At 42.4% G+C, this 22,873-nt stretch overlaps 2 protein-coding genes across 2 annotated transcripts; both read right to left on the bottom strand.

Moving 5' to 3' along the window:
- Window positions 1-1,560: 1,560 nt before the first annotated feature.
- Window positions 1,561-7,461, bottom strand: slc35b2 (solute carrier family 35 member B2). Its single transcript, XM_047574310.1, has 4 exons — window positions 7,238-7,461; window positions 5,258-5,445; window positions 4,995-5,155; window positions 1,561-3,512 (listed from the first exon to the last, which is right to left on the bottom strand). Exons 1-4 carry the CDS (start codon window positions 7,255-7,257, stop codon window positions 2,583-2,585), a joined length of 1,299 nt encoding a protein of 432 aa, XP_047430266.1. The 5' UTR covers window positions 7,258-7,461; the 3' UTR covers window positions 1,561-2,582.
- A 3,219-nt stretch (window positions 7,462-10,680) lies between these two features.
- On the bottom strand, window positions 10,681-19,846 carry nfkbie (nuclear factor of kappa light polypeptide gene enhancer in B-cells inhibitor, epsilon). Its single transcript, XM_047574420.1, has 6 exons — window positions 18,975-19,846; window positions 15,543-15,645; window positions 14,456-14,666; window positions 14,061-14,149; window positions 13,105-13,353; window positions 10,681-11,463 (listed from the first exon to the last, which is right to left on the bottom strand). Exons 1-6 carry the CDS (start codon window positions 19,295-19,297, stop codon window positions 11,395-11,397), a joined length of 1,044 nt encoding a protein of 347 aa, XP_047430376.1. The 5' UTR covers window positions 19,298-19,846; the 3' UTR covers window positions 10,681-11,394.
- Window positions 19,847-22,873: the final 3,027 nt, after the last annotated feature.

Genomic DNA, 22,873 nt, shown 5'->3' with positions numbered 1-22,873 from the left:
TCCAGAATATTGATATGAATGACATGTTAACAGAGTATAAACCCAGTAGAGCTCTGAGATCTACTGACTCAGGTCAGATAGTGGAGCACAGAGTTCAAACCAGACATGGTGAAGCAGCATTTAGCTGTTATGCTGCACACAACTGGAACAAACTACCAGCAGAACTCAAACCAGCCACAACTGTAAGCACCTTTAAATCCAGATTAAAAACAGTTCTCTTTTCACGTGCTTATGGCTGAGCTGTTTTAAATCATTTTAAATTGTAATCTTGGATCTGCACTGTAAGTCCTCTTAATTGTTTTACTGTATGTATGTAAATATATATTTATTTCTTGTACTTTTTTCTTTTTCTTTATGCTGCTCTTTTTAAATGCTTTGTCTTTATGTAAAGCACATTGAGTTGCCTCTTGGTATGAAATGCGCTATATATATAAAAATGCCTTGCCTTGCCTTAACAGTACTCACTGTTTCCTGTTAGATGTAGTTTGGAGTAGTTTGGTGAAGCCTTCATCAGCAGTGTCCCGTCAGTGTGGTTTAGAAACACGTCCTCTAGAAACTCAGTCCAAATTCAAAAGCATCCAGTAAGTTAGTTTTCCACACACTGTCTGACGCTTTTAGCATGGGGATGCTAACTAGCTACATTCTGCACTGCGGTAATAGTTTAGCATCAATTAAGTATAAATTCCCGATGGAAACATGATGTGCCGAGTGTCCAGTTTCCCTAATAAACAAATAAATCAAACCGTGCAGGCAGCTACGTAACTAAACCACCGCAACTTAAAACAATTTAGAAAACATGTTTTCTCCGGTTGTTTTCTTTCTCCCTCCCTCTCCACTCGGCCCCGCCCACCTGGACACCTGGAAGGTTAGGTTGAACCTCACTAATTGGTTAATCACACAGATTGACACCTGTCCCATTTAGAACACTTAAGACAACGGTGCGTTCGGGAACCATGTCGAATAAAGGACATTCCAGATGTTTTATAAACCTTCACGAACACTAGTTGTCTTCTGCGTAATTTTCGCACCATTTTATGCCAGATTGGGCCGCGAGCCCTATGTTTGACACCCCTGCGCTAGACCATGCGGGAGTGCGTAGAAATCGCCGGAGAGCCACGGTTCAGACACTCACGAATTAGGAGATCCAGATGACTATTTGTGAATCCTCTATTTCAGCATTTCCAGCTACACATCTCGTCAGACGTGCTCTCTGTCGCGCTTCTTGTCATCCCATGAGTCACTTCTGTATGGATTAGCGGGCTGTGGTTCACAATGAGAGATCTTTGTGACTTTATCCGATTATGATTTGTTGGGAGACACCATGCGTAACATGTATTGAAAAACGTGGTGTTTCTTTTAAATTGCCTAGTTTTCATCTAGCACCCTTATCTGTTCAAAAGATACTGCTCTACTGTGAATATATAACAGTTTAGTTTGCTTTTGTGCATGTGTACTTCCGCACAATGTCTAACTTATTAGGCTTTTTGTTGTTATTGTATGTATTGTATAATTGTTTTATCAGCACATACGACACAATAAAATTCAGACTTCTACACTTGATCGTGTTAAGTTAATTTAATATGTTTTATTATTAATCCAGTTACCAGAGGAAATAGTAGAATGATACAAACAAGGTACCGGTAACATTGCATTTCCCTTGTACGCATTCTGTTTTTTTTTCTGCAAACTGCCCCCTGGGCCGACAGGATCTTCACGTCCTCATGACAGCGATGAATCATCCATTCAGTGTTCTATCAAACATTCACATGAAACTTTTTTACAAAAAGCAACAAACGAGCAGACTGGAAATAAAAAGTGAAAATCTATGAGATATATTTACATTTTTTTTGTGTGTTGTCTTTTAAGCCCAAAAATGTTTAAAAGTGAAAAAATATCTTAAAATAATGCATTTTTCTTCACAGCAGCATCAGGTTCTGTGTTTCTCTTTTCTTTTTTTACTAGCCACCTGCTATATTGATGGTAGCCTCTGGACCATGTTAATATATCTTAAATAAAATAAAATAAAAAAACAAAAAAACAGGAACGTATGTACCATGTGTTTGACTATGTTATCAGCTTTAAAAGATAAAACCCCACATTAAGACACATAGAGGCCCCGGCTCTCCATCGTAAAGACAAAAGCTACTGGATTATAACCCAACAGATATTAAGTGTAGTAACAAGAGGTGACCATCTAGTTCGAACAACTTCGATAAAGTTAAATAAGGGACAAATAATTAAAATAAATCCTTCTCTCTCACATACATTTTTTTCACAATGAAAAATACTCTACTGTTAAACCATGATTGAGCTAAAGAGGCAGTTTGCAGTTTGGGACTCGTGTATCAGACAATCTTACAGGCACTCAAAAACTTCTGTGACAAATCACATGGACCCCTTGGGGGCATCTTTGTGTAAGAGTCAAAACTGCAGAATCCCTTTCTGTACCGTTGCTAACAAAAAAACAAAAAAAAAAACAAAATGGAAAAGAACAGTAAGAAAAAAAAAGAAAAGACACAAATAGACAAATAGCACCACAGAAAACGTGGTCTTAGTTCCGAGTTTGGTGCGGCTTTGGAGAGTTACACCTTCTGCGTGAGCGGCTGCGACCGCCGGCCTGCCTTCATGCGGCTTCGCGCGTACACCCGTAGGAAAAGCGCCAGGAAAACCACCGCCACGCCGAAGCCGCCCACCATGGTGACGGCGTGGCCGTAAAGGAAACAAGAGAGGAGGATGGCGATGGCCTGGCGCAGGGTCATGATGATGGTGAAGACGGCGGCGCCGAACTGGTTGATTGTGTAGAAGATGAAGAGCTGGCCGCACGCCGAGCACACGGACAGCAGCACGGCGTGGAGGGCGAACTCGGAGTGGCGCGTCATGAAGGCGAGCGAGTCGAAGAAGGCCCCCTGCTCGAGCAGCGAGCCGATGGTGAAGAGGCAGGAGAACAGGTTCACCCCGAACATCATCTGCACCGACGACATCTTGTACTTGAACAGGTTGTCCTGCCAGTTGGAGGTGAAGCTGTCGAAGACGATGTAGCCGACGAGGATGACGACCCCGCTGAAGGTGGTGACGTTGGAGGGGTGCTTGCTGGTGGTGCTGGAGAGCAGGAACATGCTGACGCCGACGGAGATGAGCACGGCGGTCAAGTACTCCCAGTACTCGTAGCTTTTGCGGGACACGATCTTGCCCATGAGCATGACGGGAATGACTTTGGAGGCCTTGGCCAGGACCTGAGTGGGGAAGCTGATGAACTTGAGGGCCTCGTACTGGCACCAGCTGCTCATGATGTTGGAGAGCGAGGCGAAGGAGTACTTGTACATGGGCGCCCCGTGGCGGGGTTGCTTGAAGAGGAGGCACCAGAGGCCCGACACGGTGAGGGCGAGGATGCGGTTCATGAAGACCAAGAACTGAGAGTCCTTGAAGCGCTCGCCCTCCTCCGTCGGGGTCGTGGCTCCGTAGGAGCGAGTCATCACCCTCTCCTGCAGGACTCCCCACGTCAGGTACGACACCTAAGAATCAGAAACCCGGCTTGAACTTTTCATCGTCTGAGTCATGAACAAAAAGCTGAAAGTCTGATATAAAACGATATTAACATGACATTTTTCGATTGACGAGACAAACACTGTACATAATTTGCCCCCCAAACAAGCATAATTACTTCAGTTTGACTGAATTACTCATCACCGAAACCAACGATTTACATTATTCATCACTTTACTTGCGTTACTCAGACCAGCTCGGTTGGATTCCTTGAAGACAAGCAGACATACTGCAAGTCTTGTGTGTCTTTTTTTTTTTTTGTGAAACCACCGTTATCATGTACATGTCGATTATTATGCATATTTAATACCGCCAACACTAGAGGTGCTAAACTGTATTGGTTTAACCTTTTACTGGCATTGTAACCACATAATTTTTAACCACGGCTAGTCATTCAGTTTGTAAGATACACAATTTTGTCCATGTGTGAACACAATATACAAAATATACAAATACTTTTTGAGATACAGCGCTTTTGAACAGATGCCCATAGCTCGAATATATACATCACACAGCTTCAGTATTTATATTGTATGAATCTGTACAATCGTGTGAACATTTTTAATAATGATATGTCAACGTACTCAGTTTGCAGCGCACGCTATTAATATGGATTAAAAATGAACGATATTTAATTGTGATTAATCATATTTCTTGTTGTGAGAGTCAAAGGGTTTTAGTGACAATAAACAGTGATGATAAACATCTATTCTGTTCCACATTCACACTGTGCCTCTTATATTTAACACATCCAGAAATAGAAAGTCCGACGCTGCGGTTCAACAAAGAGGCGTTTACTAAACATCCAGCAGCAGCCGGCTGAGACCTGCGTACATGCACAGAGATCAGAAGAGGCTCCGAGCTCAGGTGTGCACACACGTTCTTCATCTCAAATAAAAACTGGTAATTCCTAACTGTATGTGAACCTTCCGCTAATGTTGGCTCAAGAGCTAAAAACGTCTCAAGTTTGGTTTATACTGGGCGGTGTGTATTTGGCTCGCTGAAGGTACATATTAACTTTAGGCAAACTTCAGGAAACACACTCCCCTACCTGTTCATGAGAATGAAAACAAACGTATTCTTACATAAGGGCCCTGCACTAAATTCCCCTTCTTTATAGTTTTATTGCTTAGTTTATGTGTGCAATTCGTTTCGTAGGAAGTAGTTTGTGGTGCTGATACACACAAAATGTTTCTGTTGTTTAGTCCCACTGACTAAAATGGAGTTGTCACAACAATAGGAACACATGTCGCTACAACATAATGCACTATTACTAAATACAATTGAGTGAAAGGCTCTTTAAAGATTAAATTTACTGCAGGGCTGTTATATTAGAATTATTCACTAGTGTACCTAATAAACTGGCTAGTGAGTGCATTTTAGTGCAGATGGAGAACGTTGGGGTTTGTCAGACTAGTACTAGTACTAGTACTAGTACTATACTCCCCTACCTGAAGTCCTGCAGCACAAAAGATCAACTTGACAGCCTGTCTGACCGACGATCCCGAATCCGCATCATTCCTGCTTCCAACCGACACGTCATCCAACAACCCGCCGTTGGCCTCGCTGCCGTACACGCAGGCCTTTATGACAGGATAGCAAAGTCCGGTACCTGAATGAAAGGGAAACATAAGCAGATACGTGGACTTCGATCAAACGGTCTCCTGGCTGGCGTTCAACAATGAGAAAAGCAAGCATCCCACAAGCCCCGAACCTTTTTCTATGTAGTTGGTTCGTTTGAAGTAGCTAATGAGGAGGTAGCCGGGGATGATGATGGTGGAGTATCCCAGCGCGTTGACCAGGAAGCGGAAGAGCCAGAAATCATGCCAGTTGTCCAGTGGCGAAGGCTCTTCTGCGGCCACGGTGGAATGGAACAGGAGAAACACAAGGGCAGGGCAAACCCTACAGAGAAACGTAAAAAAAAAAGTGGCACGATTAATATTTTAGTTTGTGGATGGGATGAATCAACGCAGGGAAAAAAAACAACATCACAAACCGACGTTGCAACTATTCCTTCAATCGCTCATCAGATGATTGGAGACAGTAATAAAAACGAAGACACGCAAATAAAACAGCCTTGCACTTAATCCTATAATCATGAAGGTTATAACATTCACTCATTCGTTTTCTGTGTCCGCTTGTCCTCTGCTTATCCCAGCTGTCACCGAGGAATACCCTGTACAGGCCTCCAAAGACAGACAACCATTCACACTCGCACCTATGACCAATTTAGAATCACCAGTGAACCCAACAAGTGCCCTTGGACGGTGGGAGGAAGCTGCGGTACCTGGGGAAAAACCCACGCAGACACAGGGAAAAACATGCAAACTCCACACAGCAAAAGGCCCCGGTCGGCCAATGGATCCAAACCCACAACATTCAGCATTTGTTTAAAAATAACAGAGACCTGTCGATTAAACTGCGTTTGTCATTCTGGTAGGCCCGTTGTTCGTCGTGCTATTGCAGTGTAGCCAGCGGGTTAGGCTAAATAACAAAAACACTTTAAAGGGTTAAATTCAAACCAGTTTGACGGCACCGCAAATCACCGCCCTGTTTCAACATGAAGTGAACATTATAACAGTCGTGACGGGACATTTAGTGAAAGGATCGTTTGTCTTCACCGGTGTACCTAATGAACCGGCAAGCTAAGAGCATAAGCTGCACGTCAACGTCCTCATCAATATGCATGCGTGGCTGCAGGTCTGCAGGGTACGCTATAAGGTAGAGGTGTAGGAGGATAGGGCATGTGACCATAAAAGAAAACGGCAACCTGTTCAACCTGCCACAAAGAACTTTATCTCAATTAACCACTGGCATTCTCTGAGACAATGAAGCTGACCACACCTGCGGTGAAACCCAAGCTTCACACGAGGAGGTGAGCTCCTTGCCGTCGTGGCAGTGAGATGCATCTTGTTTGGAGGGGTGGGGGGGGGGGAGGCCACGGGGCCTCCTCCCAGGAGGACTGGGAGTCAGACTAACACAGAGCCTCTTTGTGTGTGCGCGTCCCATAAGCCAGACCTGGGATCTGAACAAGACGCCTGTTCCACGAAGGAATGCACCGGGCAGACCGGACAGTCGACCCACAGGCTGCTACAGCACACGGAAAAAAAAAAAAAAGAGCTCCACCAAAATCTACAGGAAAATGTGCACTTTTATGAGTATATGGCTGCAGATACTATGCAGTAAAACTGAGATACACCTTTACAACAACTGCTGGCTCTGCTTTAATGGTGGAGGGAGTGGCTTCAGTGAAAACAAAACATAAAAACAGTGGCGGTACACCAGATCCTACTGCTTATTTTATTAATAATTCATGCACATTTGCATGTAAAGAAGCAGTAGTGGCATTTAAATGTGCTTAAATGTAGGAGTCAATAGGCATTGTGACACTGCGGCATCACCTTACAGTAAAAAAGCTTGAATTACATTCATCCATCAGCATTTTTAGGACAATACTTTTAGTGAGCCCCTCTAAAACAGAGCAGCTAATGTGTGCTAATAAACACTTGTAGCAGCTAAGGTATTTCCCGCACACAAGACGCAGTTTAACTTTAGCAAAACAAAAGAGTGTCACTTAAAATAAGAGGAATTAGAACAAGCAGCTGATCAGTTTAAGAGACAAGGCAACTTGCTCAACTTGCTCGTTAGCATGACATCTTTTTCCAGTTAGCTCGCCTCCGGGGTGCAGCCCTACCTCCGTGAAAAAGAAGGCATCTTCCCCCTCCACGCGTGGAGCAGCAGCCCGGCCCACGCACTCAGACGTCCCCGCTGGGAGGGAGCATGAAGCCGCGGGAGGATCCGGCAGGAGGAGAAGGAGAAGAAGAAGAAGAGGAAGAAGACGGCGTTCCCTTCAAAAGACTAGCCGCCTTTAGCTCTGATGTCTTCGACTTATCCTCAGTACCAGAAGTCTTCACTGGAGCAGGAAGTGGCCCCCTCCTCTTCCACTCATACACCACAGGATGCCGGAGACAGAGAACAGCGCCCTCCCGGCGGTACTGACCCCTGTCGGTGTGGTGGAGGAACTGCAGCTAAATAAAACAAAAAAACAATACAACTTTCGACTACAACAGGAGTGGCAAACTCATTTTAGTTTGGGGGGGGGGCCACATATAGCCCAGTTTGATGTAAAGCGAGCCTGACAAGAATCATAACCTACTGCTGGAAAAATACAGAAGTGAAACTAAAAGACATCCTCTGTTATCCTCTTCACTTTATGTGTTTCTATTACCCATAGGAATGTCCAAAACCTACATATGCAATTAAAAGAAAACTGGTAAATTCTGAAAAACCTCCTGAAGTATCACTAAAACACTTTTACGGTCTCATGAGGTGGTTTTTCAGATGTATCGATATAACAGTTTATTGTAAATGTCCAATGGAAACTTGGAAATGGAAAAAAAAAAATTTTGTCACAATTCACAGGGGGTCATGTTAACCAGTTCATTTAAAGTCCTCAAAGTGAAGTCTGGCATGTCGAGAATTTAAGAGAATTATGGGATATTGCAAGATGAGACTTTACAAGAGTTACAACTCATTTGCAAAACACCTCTCAATGGAAAAACGTACAAAAAAACCATTGTGCTTTTTTGAAATTTTAGAAATGTCGCATTTATTTTGGAAACACAGCTACTTTCACACAACATTTTCTCTTTTATCCTCTTCACCAAAAGTAGGCCCCACAGATAAGACACGGAGTCACCCAGTCCGTCTACATCCCCTGTATTATGAATAGTTGACGCCAACAAGGCATCTCTCTATCAAGGCTGTCTATTCGTGTCTAGGATCTACTGTACAAGAGTGAACGTAACCTCACTGTTGCCAGTCGATTCTGTACTCGCTGTAGTTCATGTATCAGTTCCTTGCTGCAAGTAAAACTCTGAAACTAGACTCTGTCACTCTTGAAGAAAGAATTTCGGTTAGACCTGTCAACCTAATAATAACCTGTAAGTAATGACATGCCATACCATTTGTTTCAGTGCAAAGAAGTAAATTAGGAGAATATTTACATTTAATGAACTATCATTTTAAAATAAATTTCTTAAGAATAATACGTGCACTATTTGGGCACAATGCCGTCTGCTGTTCACTCCCGGGTCTCAGGGTTGTATTCAGTCCACTGTCTGAGATAAATAAAAAATTTAAATAAATTAAAAATAACACATAACATCTAGTAAAATAAAGTAAAAATAGCATAAGCAAATAATAATAATAATAATACAGAATATACCTGTCTCTGTGTCTTTGTCTCTATTCACATGCTTGTAGCTGTTTCCCATAACGTTGGAATATATATAATATATATATATAGTATTTTTAACCCTTCTCATGAAATTTAATAAAAAGAGGAATGTGTCTGAAAATAAAATTATTCCAACTTTCATTTTTGTATTTGTTTGTTCAAAAGAAAGTGTATATAGAAAAATCAGGAATTAAATAACAGGAAACATCTGACGATATTTTTAAGTATTAAAAAAATAAAGCACATACTAATCATATAATCATACATGCTGTTGGTAAAGATAAAGTCTACACTGACTTGCAGCTTCATTGCCAGTGAAAACAGTCTTGCACTAAATCTTATCTTCATGAAGATTATCGAGATTCAGTATTTACTTAAACTAACTGAGGGAGTTTTTATTGCACCAATATCTATCTCTATTATTATTTCGACAAACCCATTTTAGTAGGCCTAATAAGTAGTAATTCAATCCAGTTTAATAACACCATAAACTTGGTCATCCAGAGTGACCATGTGGTTGAGTTACCACCTATTGTCATATGATGTTACAACACAAACTGAGCATTACAGAGGTCATGAAGGGGGGGCCTTTACTGCAGCATTATTACATTAAAACACATCCACTCGAACTGGCGAGTGAGTTTATGTGCAAGTAATGTCAAGGCTTTAATCTGATCCCGCTGTCTTCCTGTGCCCCTTTAAAGGGGAAAGTCCCATTATTTTAAGCAGTAATAGAAACCTGTGAATGTATTATATTTAAGTATCAGAGTAATACTATACTTAAACAAATGTTTGACTTGTTTGGTTGATTTTGTTAACCAAGGGCAAAAACTACAAACCTTGAGGTTAATTCCTCAAATGCTAACGCACAGTTAGTTGCTTTGTGTTTTTTATATATATATATATTTAAAGAAAGGCATTGAGAAATCGGCCCTCCAGAAACACGTGAGATCAAAATGTTTGAGAAAGTTCGAAGAATCCTCTTCCCCATGCAGCCTGGAAGTGGCTGAAATGGGATTTTTTTTTCGCTACACCTTCTGGCCCCATGGCAACACCGCACTACCTATAGAGCACATAACACAAATAGCTTCAGAGTTTCCCAGACCACAGCAGAATAGGGAAGTAGTAGAGTTTCGTAACTCTCTGTTGACCAAAGAGCTTTGTGTGTTCGGAGGCAGAAAAGCTCTGTTTGTGCACCTGAACCCTGCTCACCTACTCACCTGGTCACAGTTTGAGGTGTTTTATGATCATCATTTACACCAGTGTTCCTACGCGGACATGCGGCCAAACCTGCCGCGCTGCAGATCCGTGTTTACCGAGCAGATCTGAGTGGAATTTCCAGCTTCCACATGGCCATTGTATTGAAAGGAGCCATGAGGAAGAAGCCGCTTAAAGAAAAACAAAAGATCCACTTTTTGAAAACAGCTGCCGGGAAACAACTACGGGCTCATTGTCTATGTGCGGTTGAAATACGGAAAAATAAAATCCCAACACTCCCTTTGTTTAAATGCCAGCTAAGCTAAGGTAATTCCGCTGTGATGTGATTAAGTTGGAGGATGTAGCTCGTGGATCTGTTAAACCGGATTAAGCATAAAGGCGTTCCTGTTATTTATCTCCCACTGACTAAAGCAGGGCTGTCAAAATAATCACACCATCAATAAACACACCTCTCTTATTTCAAACAAATCCTGAACACCACAACCTTCATGGAGATGAGATTTACAGTACGACTGCTTTCATTTTCTCCAGAGCACCTAATGAGCGGGCATGTGTTTGGATGAAGCTTTGATGGGAGTTGCCAGTAGAGAACAGATGGTAGATAACGTTAGAAAAATAAAATACAGAGGAAAAATTCCTCCGAACTCCCATTTAACCAGAAAAAAAGAGTACAACGCGAGTATTTTTTTCTCCTTTTATTACAAAATAAATGAAATATTAACTAGCGAGAGTAAATTATACACAACAGTAAGGTTTCTGCCAGATTAAGGTTAAGATAAATAGAGAAAACCATTTAACAAGCAGCAAACCTAAAAAAAACAAAAAAAGTGGAAGCTGCATTTATATATTACTATACTTTTACACTAGAAGCAGGGATTAGTTTGTCTTTGCAGAATTTATAGTTTCCATTCAGCGAACGGAACGTTTTCCTCTGCCTCTGATCGCCTGAAAGAGTCTGCGTATGAGCCGTGGAAAGGAAGAAATCACAAAAGAGAAAATGCAATCAAGGCACTGGTGAAGTTTGATGAACTGAAAACAGGAGGTAGAATCATTTTTTTCCATTTTTTTTTTTTGCTTGTTTGTTTCTTTTTTTGTTTGTTTGCTTTTATGGGTGATCAACATATGAAAAGTAAGTTTGAAGCTCACACTGAGGCGGTACAGCCGCCTCCGGACGCATGTGTAAGAGAAGCAGAAGAATTTAGCAGGTGACTCGGAAACACATATTTATATGGTGCACATGTTTGTCTAGATAGTACACTACAAATACAGAAAAAAAAAACAAACAAAAAAAAGAAATAAAATACAAATCAGCTCAGCTCTTATTTAAATGAACGCTTCCAGCTGCACTGAGGATCCAGACAATGTGAAGACTGTTGTTGGGTCTGGGATTCAGCTCAAAACTTCACGCCGACCACCGACCTGCCAGAGATCTGGATGTCATCGAAGGGAAACAAAGCCAAAATCTGAAAGAGAAAGAACAAAAGGTCAGGATTTTCACGAAAGCCGCGTGGAAAAATATCTGACTGCAAACAGCGTTATTGTGGAGGACGTCATGGGAGCGTGCGTGACCTACTGCTGTAATAATGAGAAGGGAAACTTCATCATAAGTCTGACGAATTCCACGAAACGACCAAATTAATACCATGAAGACTCTTCTCCTTTCAAAGAGCTTCTGAAAGCTACGAGATCAACCTCTGCGGATTTAGGCCGTGTCAGTGTCTCTGAAGATGTTATTTAACGTACACGAAGCATGAACTTACAACAGACAGAGTCATGAGGAAACCCCACCCACTTGGAGGGGGGAGAAAAAAAACACATAATCGTACATAGAAAAACAAATAGCAGACAATTTAAGCCGTAGTTAAGGCCACACCATCATCACGTGTAAAGATGATGAGTAATGCACGACTCTAAATGTGCACATAATGCGCTAAATCCAAAAATAACGTTTGCATACAGCAGTACACGTCAGCAAATGACACAAATGACACATCAGATACATAGCAAAAGGAGAATATTGTAGTAAGAAATAAGACCTGTCATGTTATTTTTGAGGGAGAGAGGACAAGAATGAATTCTACAAAGTGGGACCACACAACCTTAAATTCCAGCCGGGACACGAATCTATTATATCTGAGTTTTTTTTTATAGAAGAATTAAGGAAAAAACGTCTTTTAACATCTTGAAAATGAAGGGGGGTTTGTCAGATTTCCAAATTACGGAGCTTGAAGTGAGGCGAAGGCTGTGAAGTCGGTTTGGGGTTTTCTTAACGTCCTCAGCGACAGGGTTGGGCCTGATTGTAATTTGGCAAATCTCACAGAAGGTTTCTAAAGATGGACAATCCCAAAACACGTGTCCACGTCTGCGTCGGGATGGAATATTTCTTTCGTGTAGCGCAACCGGTGTAACAGCTTGAACTGAATGATGACAGATGATGACAGAGAGAAACAGCGCGAACACTCCTCCCACACCTCTGCACAGAATGTAGTATTCAAATGTTGTTCCCAAGTTAGTTCAGTTTTTCTTTTCCAGAGAACAGAAACTATTATTTTGCATGTTCCCCCTAGTGTCTGGTTCATAGTCCACAATGAAGTCCAGTAGGCTTTGTTCTGACTGAGCTGGGAATGGATGGGATCTCTTATTTTTTGCAGCATCTCAAACAAGATATATCTTTTATGACTGGTTGAACTCAGATGTTTTAGAGTATTTTTTTTTTCTCGAGAGGAGCTTACACCATTCACACAATAGCAATAATTTTTATGTTTCACTCAGAAGGTTTTGGGATGGGAAATACACAGCGGCTGTTACCTAGGCAACCAGTCGCTACAAAGCGACGCGTGGGGATGTGGGTTAAGACTCCAAAACCAACACAGCTCTATAGTTCTTTAACAAGCGTGACTCAGGCAGGAGCGTAAAGAGAATTCGTTGTAAACTATTTTCAGCTTAATGCACACACTTGCCAGTCTAGACTCTGGCAGCAGGACGGCGTATGTGGGACTGACTCGTAATAAGTGTGTAAACATGCCGTCGGGTCGATAGTTTTCCAGGACTGTCGTGAGGTCTGTGAGACATTCCTGGCTGCATGTGAAAAGCCGGTTCCTTACGTCATCGTTGCCGTCGGCCAGATCCAGCGCCGTCTCGTCCTCCATGTTCCTCAGCATCTTGTCGGCGCCGGACTGGCAGAGGAGGTTGGCGATGTCGGCGTCCTGCCTGCCCACCGCCAGGTGCAGCGGCGTGCAGCCGTTGAACATGGCAGCGTCCACGTTGGCGCCCATGCCGATCAGCAGCTTCACCGACCCCATGTCGTGCAGCTCCACCGCGAGGTGAAGAGCTGTTTTGCCGCTGGTTCCTTCCTGGAGGAGGAATCGAGTAGAAGTGAGAACTGGCAGAGCTGCGCAAAAATCAGACAGTTTACAAGGTTTCTGTTTAGGACGGAGGTGCTTCTCTTCGTGTGTTTTGAATTTGACAAGCACAGACAGATACTACGCAATATTTCACACGCGAATGACAATGATAATAATAATAATTTAGCGGCGGCGATGTGAGGCACAGTGATATGTTGGGCCGCTGACTCAAACCGAGAGGAATGTCTGGGGTGGTTTTGGGACTGACTGCCATGTTCCCTTCCATCAATAGAAAGTGAAGAGCGGTTGGCCGGCACAGCCTAATCATAACTCCAATCTAATTATGTCTCCATGAATCCTGCAGGAAGCCCCGAGCTCAGCTCATATCACTATCAGCGTTGCACAGGTGCAGCAGATTTATAGACGGGAACACAACACAGGGGCCAGACACAGTAAACAAGAGTGTGACAGAACTGGGGAAGTGCGATTATAAATACTGGCACAAAACTGAAACGAAAAATAAAGATCGGGTTTATAGAACCTCACCTTCTGCCTTTTATACATTTAGGTTAAAACGTATGAGTGGCAGCGAGGCATCGTGACTCACACAAGAACAAAAAAGCATCCGCGTACAACCCCGTGACATGAAAGGTTTGGTATGAATTCAGCCTTTAAGTAAATCAAATAAACATAACATACAGGACGCGCCGACTAACCTGGATATTCACGTCTGCTCCCTTTTTAATCAGGAGCATCAGAATTTGATGCTGCCTGTTCAGCGCAGCCAAGTGAAGACAAGTGAGACCTGTAAGCACACACACACACACACACACACACACACAGTTTGTTTTAAATATGCAACATAGGGGTCATTTCTGGTCAGACACGAGGAAGAGATGATAGCGCGATGGCCATGCTCGAGCTGTTTCTTGTTTTCCAAGATAAGAAGTTACGCTCTGCTAGGATGCTACATCGCTTTAGCATTGACATCCTAGTTAATCAACATAAAAGTTTTGACTTAAAGGTGATTGCATGATCTCGGAAGTTTGATGCGAACAGAGCCAAATGTCAAACACTCAAAGGGACGATGCAGAGGGAACGTTCTCCTCACCTCTCCAGTTCTGGGTCTCGAGGACTGGCGCTAGCTTGCTGGGGGAAACGTCTCGGGTCATCTCCGTGGCGCACTCCGTCTGGCCGTGCTGGCACGCCACGTGCAGCGCCGTGTTCCCGTCCTGGTCCTGCAGGTCCAGGCTAGCCCCTTTCTCCAAGAGGCTCCTCATCACATCCGGCAAGTTCAGGTACGTGGCTAGATGCAGGGGGCTCTGAGGGTCGACAAAGAGGAGGATGAATCAGTGGAGCGATCGCGTTGAAGTGCAACAATGCCACGTTGCCCCCGCATTTCCTGCCACGCCTTCGAATCACCCCAGGGAACAGGTTTGTACTCGTTGCATTCAGCTGTTGGTTATCAGGGAACTTGCTCCAGCTGAGAAAAGCGACAGTTGTGTCGCCTGCTCAAAAACAAACAAGTATTGTGGTTGCAGCGCGTCGCTTCGGGTGCAGAATTTGACACCGATCCCTCATGTTTGTTTAATGAGGAATCCAATCTTTGAATATCGTTTGTTATCAGAGTTCTGCAACACACATTGAAATTAAATGCAAAAATGACTCAAATGCACTTTTAATTTCTAAAGAAAAGGCCTTCGGTGGCAAAACGGGCTTTGTGTTCGTAATGTGCACCTCCGTGGGGTCTTAGAATGAGTACGAAGAGGAAATTAGGCAACCATTTCCAACTGAGTCACGGCATAATAATGCTGACTCTCAACTTCTGATGTTTCTTGTTGACAGCTCCGTCTGTGCAGTTCGGGTTAACTCTCTGGTTTGACTTCTTGAAGCGCTGGAACAATTCCTCCACCCACATCCACACAAGGATACACTCCACAGCTCCCTGCGCTTCTATTTCTACATGATGTAGAGAGGAGGGGAGTTTCCATTCAAAGTCCCTTATGAGCTAACTCTGGAACCACCCACAGTGACGTCCCTGAGAGAGGACGGACTGCAAATAAAGAGGAACAGCGATTCTCTGGAAGTACAGATATAAATAATGGCTCTGCTTCCACAACCCGGCAATGAGGAAGTCCCTTTGGATAGAAAAATTCCAGTTTGCTCTGCGCTTGCATAGTGGAAAGAGTTGTACTTACCTGGTATAAATTATTTTGGATGTCCAGGACTTCTTTTGGGAATATCTGTATCAACTCTTTAGCAATGAGAATATCTTCATGGATGATTGCTAAGTGCAGGATTCTACAGGACGGAGGAAAGAAAAAAAAATAATTATCAATTATGCTTGAAAAAAAAAAAAAAAGAAAATGCAACGTTGAGCAATTCACTCCCCAAAGCGTTCAGTAGAAAAAAGGCTGCGTTTCACTGTAGCAGTTGCATCACAATTTTCCTCCATATTCATCTCGAGAGAGAGAGAGTACCTCGAAATGCACCGCTTAGTAGGTTGAATGGCAAAACTGAGCAGCCGGGGTGCTGAGCGGCGCAAAGAAGTTACTTAAGGCCGCTGGGTTAAAGGGACGCGGGCTGATGGCGCAGAGGCTTTAGTTTCAGCACTTACAGCAAACGACAAAACAAAACAAAAACACAACCAACCTCAAAACCTGAGTGGGAAGTTGTAGCAAACAAATGTACAATGCACACAGAGCAGGAAATGGAACCGAGCATTGGAGCTTAATTTAGAACCGGCCTGAGAACAACACAGCGAGCGCCTCGACTAGAAGAAGGATTTTTAACAGATTCAAATAAAAGTCGTTAAAAATTCTCCAGCTTTTATATGAAAAAATAAAAAAAAGAAGAAGCAGATTTTCATGTACGTCCCTGCAGCCACTTCACTGCTCAAAGCTTAGCTGTGAGCTGCACTTCCTTCACATTAAATGTCATAGATACTGGACGCCTGTCTGGCTCAGAGACAGACAGTGTGGGATCAAAAGTTCCCTCAAAATCTCACTGCACAGGCCTCTCATTCAGCCTCCTGCTTTGAACTGTTTCCCTTTTCTGATGTCACATGGTGCAAAACCTATAAAATGACATTTAATTTATTGATTTAAATGCGGCTGGAATTTCCAGCAAAGAAAAAAATAAATAAATAAATAAAATAATCCAGTGTTGTACGTAGTCATCAGCAAAAGAATATATTACAGCGTCTAACTGATGAGATACATTCAGCAATTACTGTTCAGCGAGTGGCGCTTTTATGTTTTTTTAAACCATGAAATCCATCTGAGTTATATATGTAGCTGGTAATTTCTTTGCAACTGTTTTTATTTTTAAAACATAATTGAGTTACTTTCTATTTGATTTTATACTATTTCATGCATTTAATTTTATTGGGATATTAGGGGTTAAAACCTAACACTTAACAACCTCACGATACTATCAAAAAATAGACAATTTTCTTGCATTTGCTGCACGAAAACTGCTTTGATGCACTTCCAGTTCTGGGTTTAAAAAGGAAAACCACCTGTATAACACTGAATCCTGACTAATGCTTCCAGATTTTAGCCCGATTCCAGGGGACGATTGACATTCACGGTATGAATGCATGTCGTGGAAATTTGAAAACATCCTCTCACAGAACAGACAAAAGATGCTTGAGGTAATTCAGCGTCACCGCATTGTTTACAAAGCTGTCTGCAGCACATGAAGCGGAGGATGCATCCCGGCCGGTTCAGACTGAAGCGCCGTCTTAGCTAGTTAGCCGAGAGGTTACCAAAGACCAACATCCTTTCCCTTTTCAATGCACGTCTACCTCAAGGAAGGTGGTTTGTTAAATATCATATATAGTGGAAAATTAATGCAGAATATATCAGAATTTCTTCTAGTTTTCAGCAGCTGCAGCCCTTAGTCAACCCCAAGTTCAATTTATATCAAACTCAACCAATAGAAACTCTGTAATCTGATTAAAATGTCTGTATCAACCCATCACGGAATCACTCCAAACTAATTTAGAGATGATGCAAAATGCTTTTTTCATCGTCACACCAGTTTAAATGTCTGCAGACTGCAGGAGCTCCACCGGTAGATTTAACTCCATGAGCAAACGTCTCTGAGTGTGAAAGGGACTTCCTGGTTTGAGTAAGACCTGAATGAATAAGAGCTAAAAAAAAAAAAAAAAAAATCCCGCAGAGGGAAAATTAGAGTTTGCATGATTCTCAGTCAGTCTGAGCGGCAGTGTGGTGTCTTTCAGGTGTTTTTTTCCCTTCCAGGTATCTAAAGTTAGGGTGTGAGAATGAAACCATGTGGCCCTTACAATCAGCGGGCGGAAATAAAAAGAGGTCAGAGACGCAACAGCACTTCTGCAATACTCTTGACTACATCAATCTCTGGATTACACCGGCTGGCGGCTGCGGGGACCCATTAACAAGTCTGCGCTTTATCGCCAAAACAGACTGATGACATGGCAACAATGGATGAGTGGGACACGGCATACGATCTGCATGGTCTGATAAAAGCCGTGTGTGGAGGCTGAGGTGTTTGGACTGTGTGCAAAAAAAAAAAAAAAAAAGCTGCAGTTTCATTGAGTCAAACTGAAAAATGAGCAGCGGCGAGAAAAAAAAAAAAAAAAAAAAAACAAAACTCTGTCACAACTGACTCCTCTTTTTTTTTTTTTTTTTTAGACATCCGGTAGAAAAACGAAACGAAGAAAGTAAAGCAGCTCGCAAAACGGTGGGAATAACAACATGCGTGCCCGCCGTCCCATCCTGATCGACGGGTTTCTTGGATCCAAAAAAGCAGCGGGGCCACGGTGCTACCTCACAGCATGTGCTTTGTCTGCGCTGCAGGGGAAGTCCAGGCCTATCTGTTTCACTTCTGTTTTCTGGCTGAGAGACGCCTCACAGGAGACCGTCCACACTCATGACACGGACAAAGTTCATTAAAAAAAAAAAAAAAAAAAGAAAAAAGAAAAAGTATCACACCCCTATGAAATCCCCCCCCCTCCCAAAGTATCATGGAAACCCGTGCCACATATTCAATTTGATTCCAGACTTCATAAATTGCCATGTATGGATGCTTTAAGTCCATAAATAGTAGTGGATTACAAAACCAAAAGTCTAAAGGAAATCAATCAACACCTATTGGTTATATATATATATATAAAAAAAACTTGGGGCCAATACTGCAGACTAATAAACCAATCATTTGAATTTGCTGCTTTTCTTTCTTTTGTCTCCTTAACGTGCAAACTATGTTGAAAAGAAGACATGTGGTGATGTCACCTGGGGCATTATTCGCAGACCTGCAAAGCCCAAGCAAAGCCATGAGTAGGAGGCTAAGCAGTGATGACTTGCTGCAGCGCCCTGCACTTTTAATCACTTTTTTTTTGTTTTTTTTTTAATTATTTAGGCGTGATGGAATCAGGTAAAGATAATTGTGAGATGGATTTTTTTAAGATAATACAACCCACTTTAATAAAACTTGGTGGGGGAATCATGGGGGAGAAAGTTGGAGGGGGGACTTCACCCACCAGTCTTGCATGAAGCATGGTGCCTTTCAACCCTTATTTTTATTATTATTATTGTAAGGAGCTGAGATAATAATAATATTAATTATAAAAATATTAAGGAACCTACGTGTCTCCTTCTTCTGTGATAGTTGTGAGCAAGTTTTCCTCCTGTTCAGACAGTTCATCGCTCTGTGTGCTCTCCTCACTCGTGCTGGACAGTCTGCACTCGCTCACCATCTCCGGCAAACTCTCCACCGTGATGGACGAGGAGCCGTAGGCTGAGTCCAGCCGCTCCTCGCCGACGCTGGAGAACTTGTCCTTGCCCAGGCTGAAGTCGGTGCCGGGCTCCCGGGGCTCCTCCGACTTCAGGAGGGAGCGGAACGACTCAATACCGGAGTCCGTGCGGTTGTCCTCCATCAAGTCCGCTTTGCTGCAGTCGTCGCTCGCCATAGTTGAGCTGCTGGAGCTGGTGCTTGCTGGGTGCTGGGTTTCCCCCCCAATCCTATCCCACCACCACCACCTCCACCACCACCTCCTCCTCCTCCTCTACTCCTTCCCCGAGGATTCGAACGCTTCAAGCGGGTGTAGTCGCCGCTCGCTGCTCGGTGATGTGACCAGGCTGAGGAAACCACCGCTCCGCTGAGTAAAACCAGAGGAATGAGCCGCCGCGTTTCATGCCACAAAACCGATAGCACGTTACCGCTTCAGACGCGACGAGCCCTTCCGACGATTTAAAAAAATAAATAATAAAGAAAAAAGAAAAAAAAAAAAAAAAAAAAAACACCTTTAAAAAAAAAAAAAAAAAAAAAAAGTTTCAAAACATGGCAGGTCTCTTCGCAAGGGAGTCGGTGAGTCTCGAAGCGGCGGCGGCGGCCCCGTCGACTAGATATCCGGTAGAGACATGAGTTCAGCAGCCGAGGACTGAAAGGCGATAAGACGGAGCAGGAGAAGAAGAGCTGACATGTGAAAGCCAGGGCTGTTTTTGTCACGCGGGGGAATCCCCAGTGCGCGCGAATGAACACACACACGCGCGCGCGCACGTTATCTGGGGGCGGGGCTTGCGTGGTGGGCGTGATTTAGATAATGATACACACAGGGAAATTCAGTGTCCAGTAGCTTCAGCGCATAAAATAATAATAATAATAATAATGATACTACTACTACTACTACTATTACTAATAATAATAATAATAATAATAATAATAATGACCCAGAAGTCAATAAAATTTCAAAATAATAAATAATATATATTTTTAAACTGTGCACATTATTTGATTATTATTATTATTAAACCTTGAGCTTGAAAATTTACCAATTCCAGTATTTTTATTGTCGCCATTTTTTAGAATTAATACCTTTAAGTTTCCTATTGCCCTCCTATTGCCTTTTTCTTTTATTTTTTGTTTATTTATTTGTTTGCTTTCCCATTTTTTTTCCCTTCTCATTCACTTGAGTCTGTTACTGTTTGTTGTTTATGTTATGGAATTGTTAAAAAAAAAAAAAAAGATGCAACAATAACATGCAGAACTGAGAAAGCCTACTCATCTTATAGCCAAAATTGTCAGCATAAATTTTTAATATACTTGCAGACACTTTAGTCCTTAAAGCCTTAAGGTTCCACATTTTCACATTTCCAAGTATTCTCAGTGTCTTTGTCAAAGTGGAAACAAATTAACTCCAAGTCAAAACAAATAAAATGTTCATGGGTGTTGTAGCTAGTCAAGTCTGATTCAAGTCTTCAGCATTCGCTTATTAATAGTCCAACAAAATTCCCCTTGTTAGACGTGCTGCGAACACGTGTGAGTTTTATTTTCAAAGTCACACCGGAAGTCTCATTCCTCGGGCTTGCGTCTGGTAGCAGCATGAAACCACAGAAACATTTTTATTCGTGGGACTTCTGACCTTTTCTCAGAAGCTACATAACCTGATCTCGGTTTATATAAAAAAAAAAAGTCTTCACAATGAGCATGATTGTTTTGTGCACTCTGCGTAACCCCCAGGATCTAGTGATAAATGTCAAACAATGAATAAGTTTATCTCTCAGTGACGCTGATAACGCTCGTAGCTGTGTAGCGTTTTCTCTCGCGCGTCGAGGCCGCTATAAGGAAACAATTACGCGTATAAGCGGAGTTCAAAGCAGTAATTTATGACCTCCAAAAAGACCAGGAATTACCCAGCTATCAAGTCTTATTTCCTTCTCCTTTTTAAATGCTTGTTGTGGTTTGGCCCTTAGAGGGCTCACTTACACAGCTGCTGTCATTCTTTCAGAGGCCAGATTCATCATAAATACAGTCTATAAAACAATACTGACTGTCAGGGAGAAGCCTTCACTGCAGCCAAGAGTTGCCATCTGTTTTCATGTCATCTCCTGTTATGTTTACTTATTTCACTTTATGCCAGCAGTGCAGTCCAATGTCCACATTGTGGGCCATGATAAACACAGGCCTGTGCGCCAGGAGTGTAAGGCAAATGTTTCTTGTGTAAATAAAGCTGTGTATAAAGGAAAGGATGAAAAAAAAATGTTCTTTTATACACACTATTGAGTTTTCTTCTTGTATTTCACCTTAAACACTGGTCGCCATTTATCTTGTCACAGTGTTGAATAAAATCCCACTGACATTCAATCTGATCATGATTCAGCTTCAACCGGATTCTCTGGAATTCAGTTCATTTGTTTAGACTATTTGTGGAGGAGCAAAGGAGATCATCCGGCCAAATTTAGTGTCGTGCTGAAACGATCACAGCTTTGTCTAGACCTCATTTGAAATGCATGAACAGGTAAGTGGAAGTTGGTTTCAGCTGAGAGTTTGCCATCAAAGGAAATGGCAAAGCCCCGTGATCTTCAAGATATCACAAGTGTGTTCTTGAGTTATGCTAAAAAGCATGATCTGATCTCCATTTAATCTGTGTTTATGCAAATGTGCTGGAGAACACAGTGAGCTCTTTAAAACACTGTATGAAATCCACTCCATTGTCTTCTAGGTGTTTTCTGGGGAGTAGCACATCTTAAATATTTGGACCGTTTTTGGATCTGTGCGGTTCAAAAAGAGTCTCAGACATCCACTAAATATGAATGTGAAGATTCCCAGTCATACGGGTCAGGTCGTGTCTAAAAATAAATACTAAAACAAAAGCGACGGTCTTGTTTGAGTTCTCTTGAAGGCGTTTCGCTGCGCTTTCAAGTGGCTTCTTCGCTTCTAAATGACTGGTGGGGAGTTCGGGTTCTTATTTCCTTTTAACTGGGTGAGGGAGAGACGTATACAGATTATACAACAAACAGGAGCGCAACATTACGGCTGAGTGGGGTGGCATGATGCACGAATGCAAATATGCGACTCACATGACTATGGTCTGCAGCTTTCACCTGTCGTTAGGAGGACGTTGTTCAGATTAACCTTCTTCATCAGGACTAGTCGTTCTCTAACAATCCAGGAACAAATTATTAAAGAAGCCATGTTAACGAGCGCTAATACGTCTAAAAGGTTACCCAGGTGATTTTGTTTCAGATTCTTTATGTGTTTCACCACATTACCAGTGATTACGCCCACTTACTAGTTTATTTGGTACACTCGCAAACAGTCCCGGGGTCAGTCTCAGCTTCATGAAGGTTATGGTGTGCAGCGTTAGTCCATTTTGGGAACTGTGGGCTGTAACGTGTCAAACCGACACATGCTTCTCTCGTTTTGACAACCACGTTTAAATCAAAAGGCTAGCTAGACTAGACAGCAGAAACAGCTGAGTTGAATTACTACGTTTCGACATAAAATGAACATTACGACAACAATGAAGAGTGCTTCAATGTAGGATTGTTAAATCAGAGTGAAATCACATTAACTAGTGTTTCTACTGAAGAGGCCTGTGTGTCAATGTGCTTACTATTAGTTGATAGGTCTGGTTTTATAACAACATGAAATTGCAATGTTAATATATGCGTAGTGGTCACCACAGTGGACAGCTATGTGGTCCAACACAGTGGACCTTATGCATCACTCCATAGACTTGCACCGTGGGCATTTGGCGTTTTGC

This window comes from Mugil cephalus, chromosome 21 (assembly GCF_022458985.1).
Source record: "Mugil cephalus isolate CIBA_MC_2020 chromosome 21, CIBA_Mcephalus_1.1, whole genome shotgun sequence".
Classification (NCBI taxonomy): Eukaryota; Metazoa; Chordata; class Actinopteri; order Mugiliformes; family Mugilidae; genus Mugil; species Mugil cephalus.
The sequence above is the reverse complement of the archived record's forward strand: the minus strand, read 5'-3'. Positions and strand labels throughout refer to the sequence as shown.

Coding starts and splice junctions, on each gene's coding strand:
- nfkbie (XM_047574420.1), bottom strand. CDS start 19,297: ATGGCGAGCGACGACTGCAGCAAAGCGGACTTGATGGAGGACAACCGC. Junction 15,646..18,974: donor ATCACAGAAGAAGGAGACAC/GTAGGTTCCTTA, acceptor TCCGTCCTGTAG/AATCCTGCACTTAGCAATCA. Junction 14,667..15,542: donor TCCAAAATAATTTATACCAG/GTAAGTACAACT, acceptor GTCGACCCTCAG/AGCCCCCTGCATCTAGCCAC.
- slc35b2 (XM_047574310.1), bottom strand. CDS start 7,257: ATGCCTTCTTTTTCACGGAG. Junction 5,446..7,237: donor ATGCCTTCTTTTTCACGGAG/GTAGGGCTGCAC, acceptor GTTTCTCTGTAG/GGTTTGCCCTGCCCTTGTGT. Junction 5,156..5,257: donor AACCAACTACATAGAAAAAG/GTTCGGGGCTTG, acceptor CCTTTCATTCAG/GTACCGGACTTTGCTATCCT.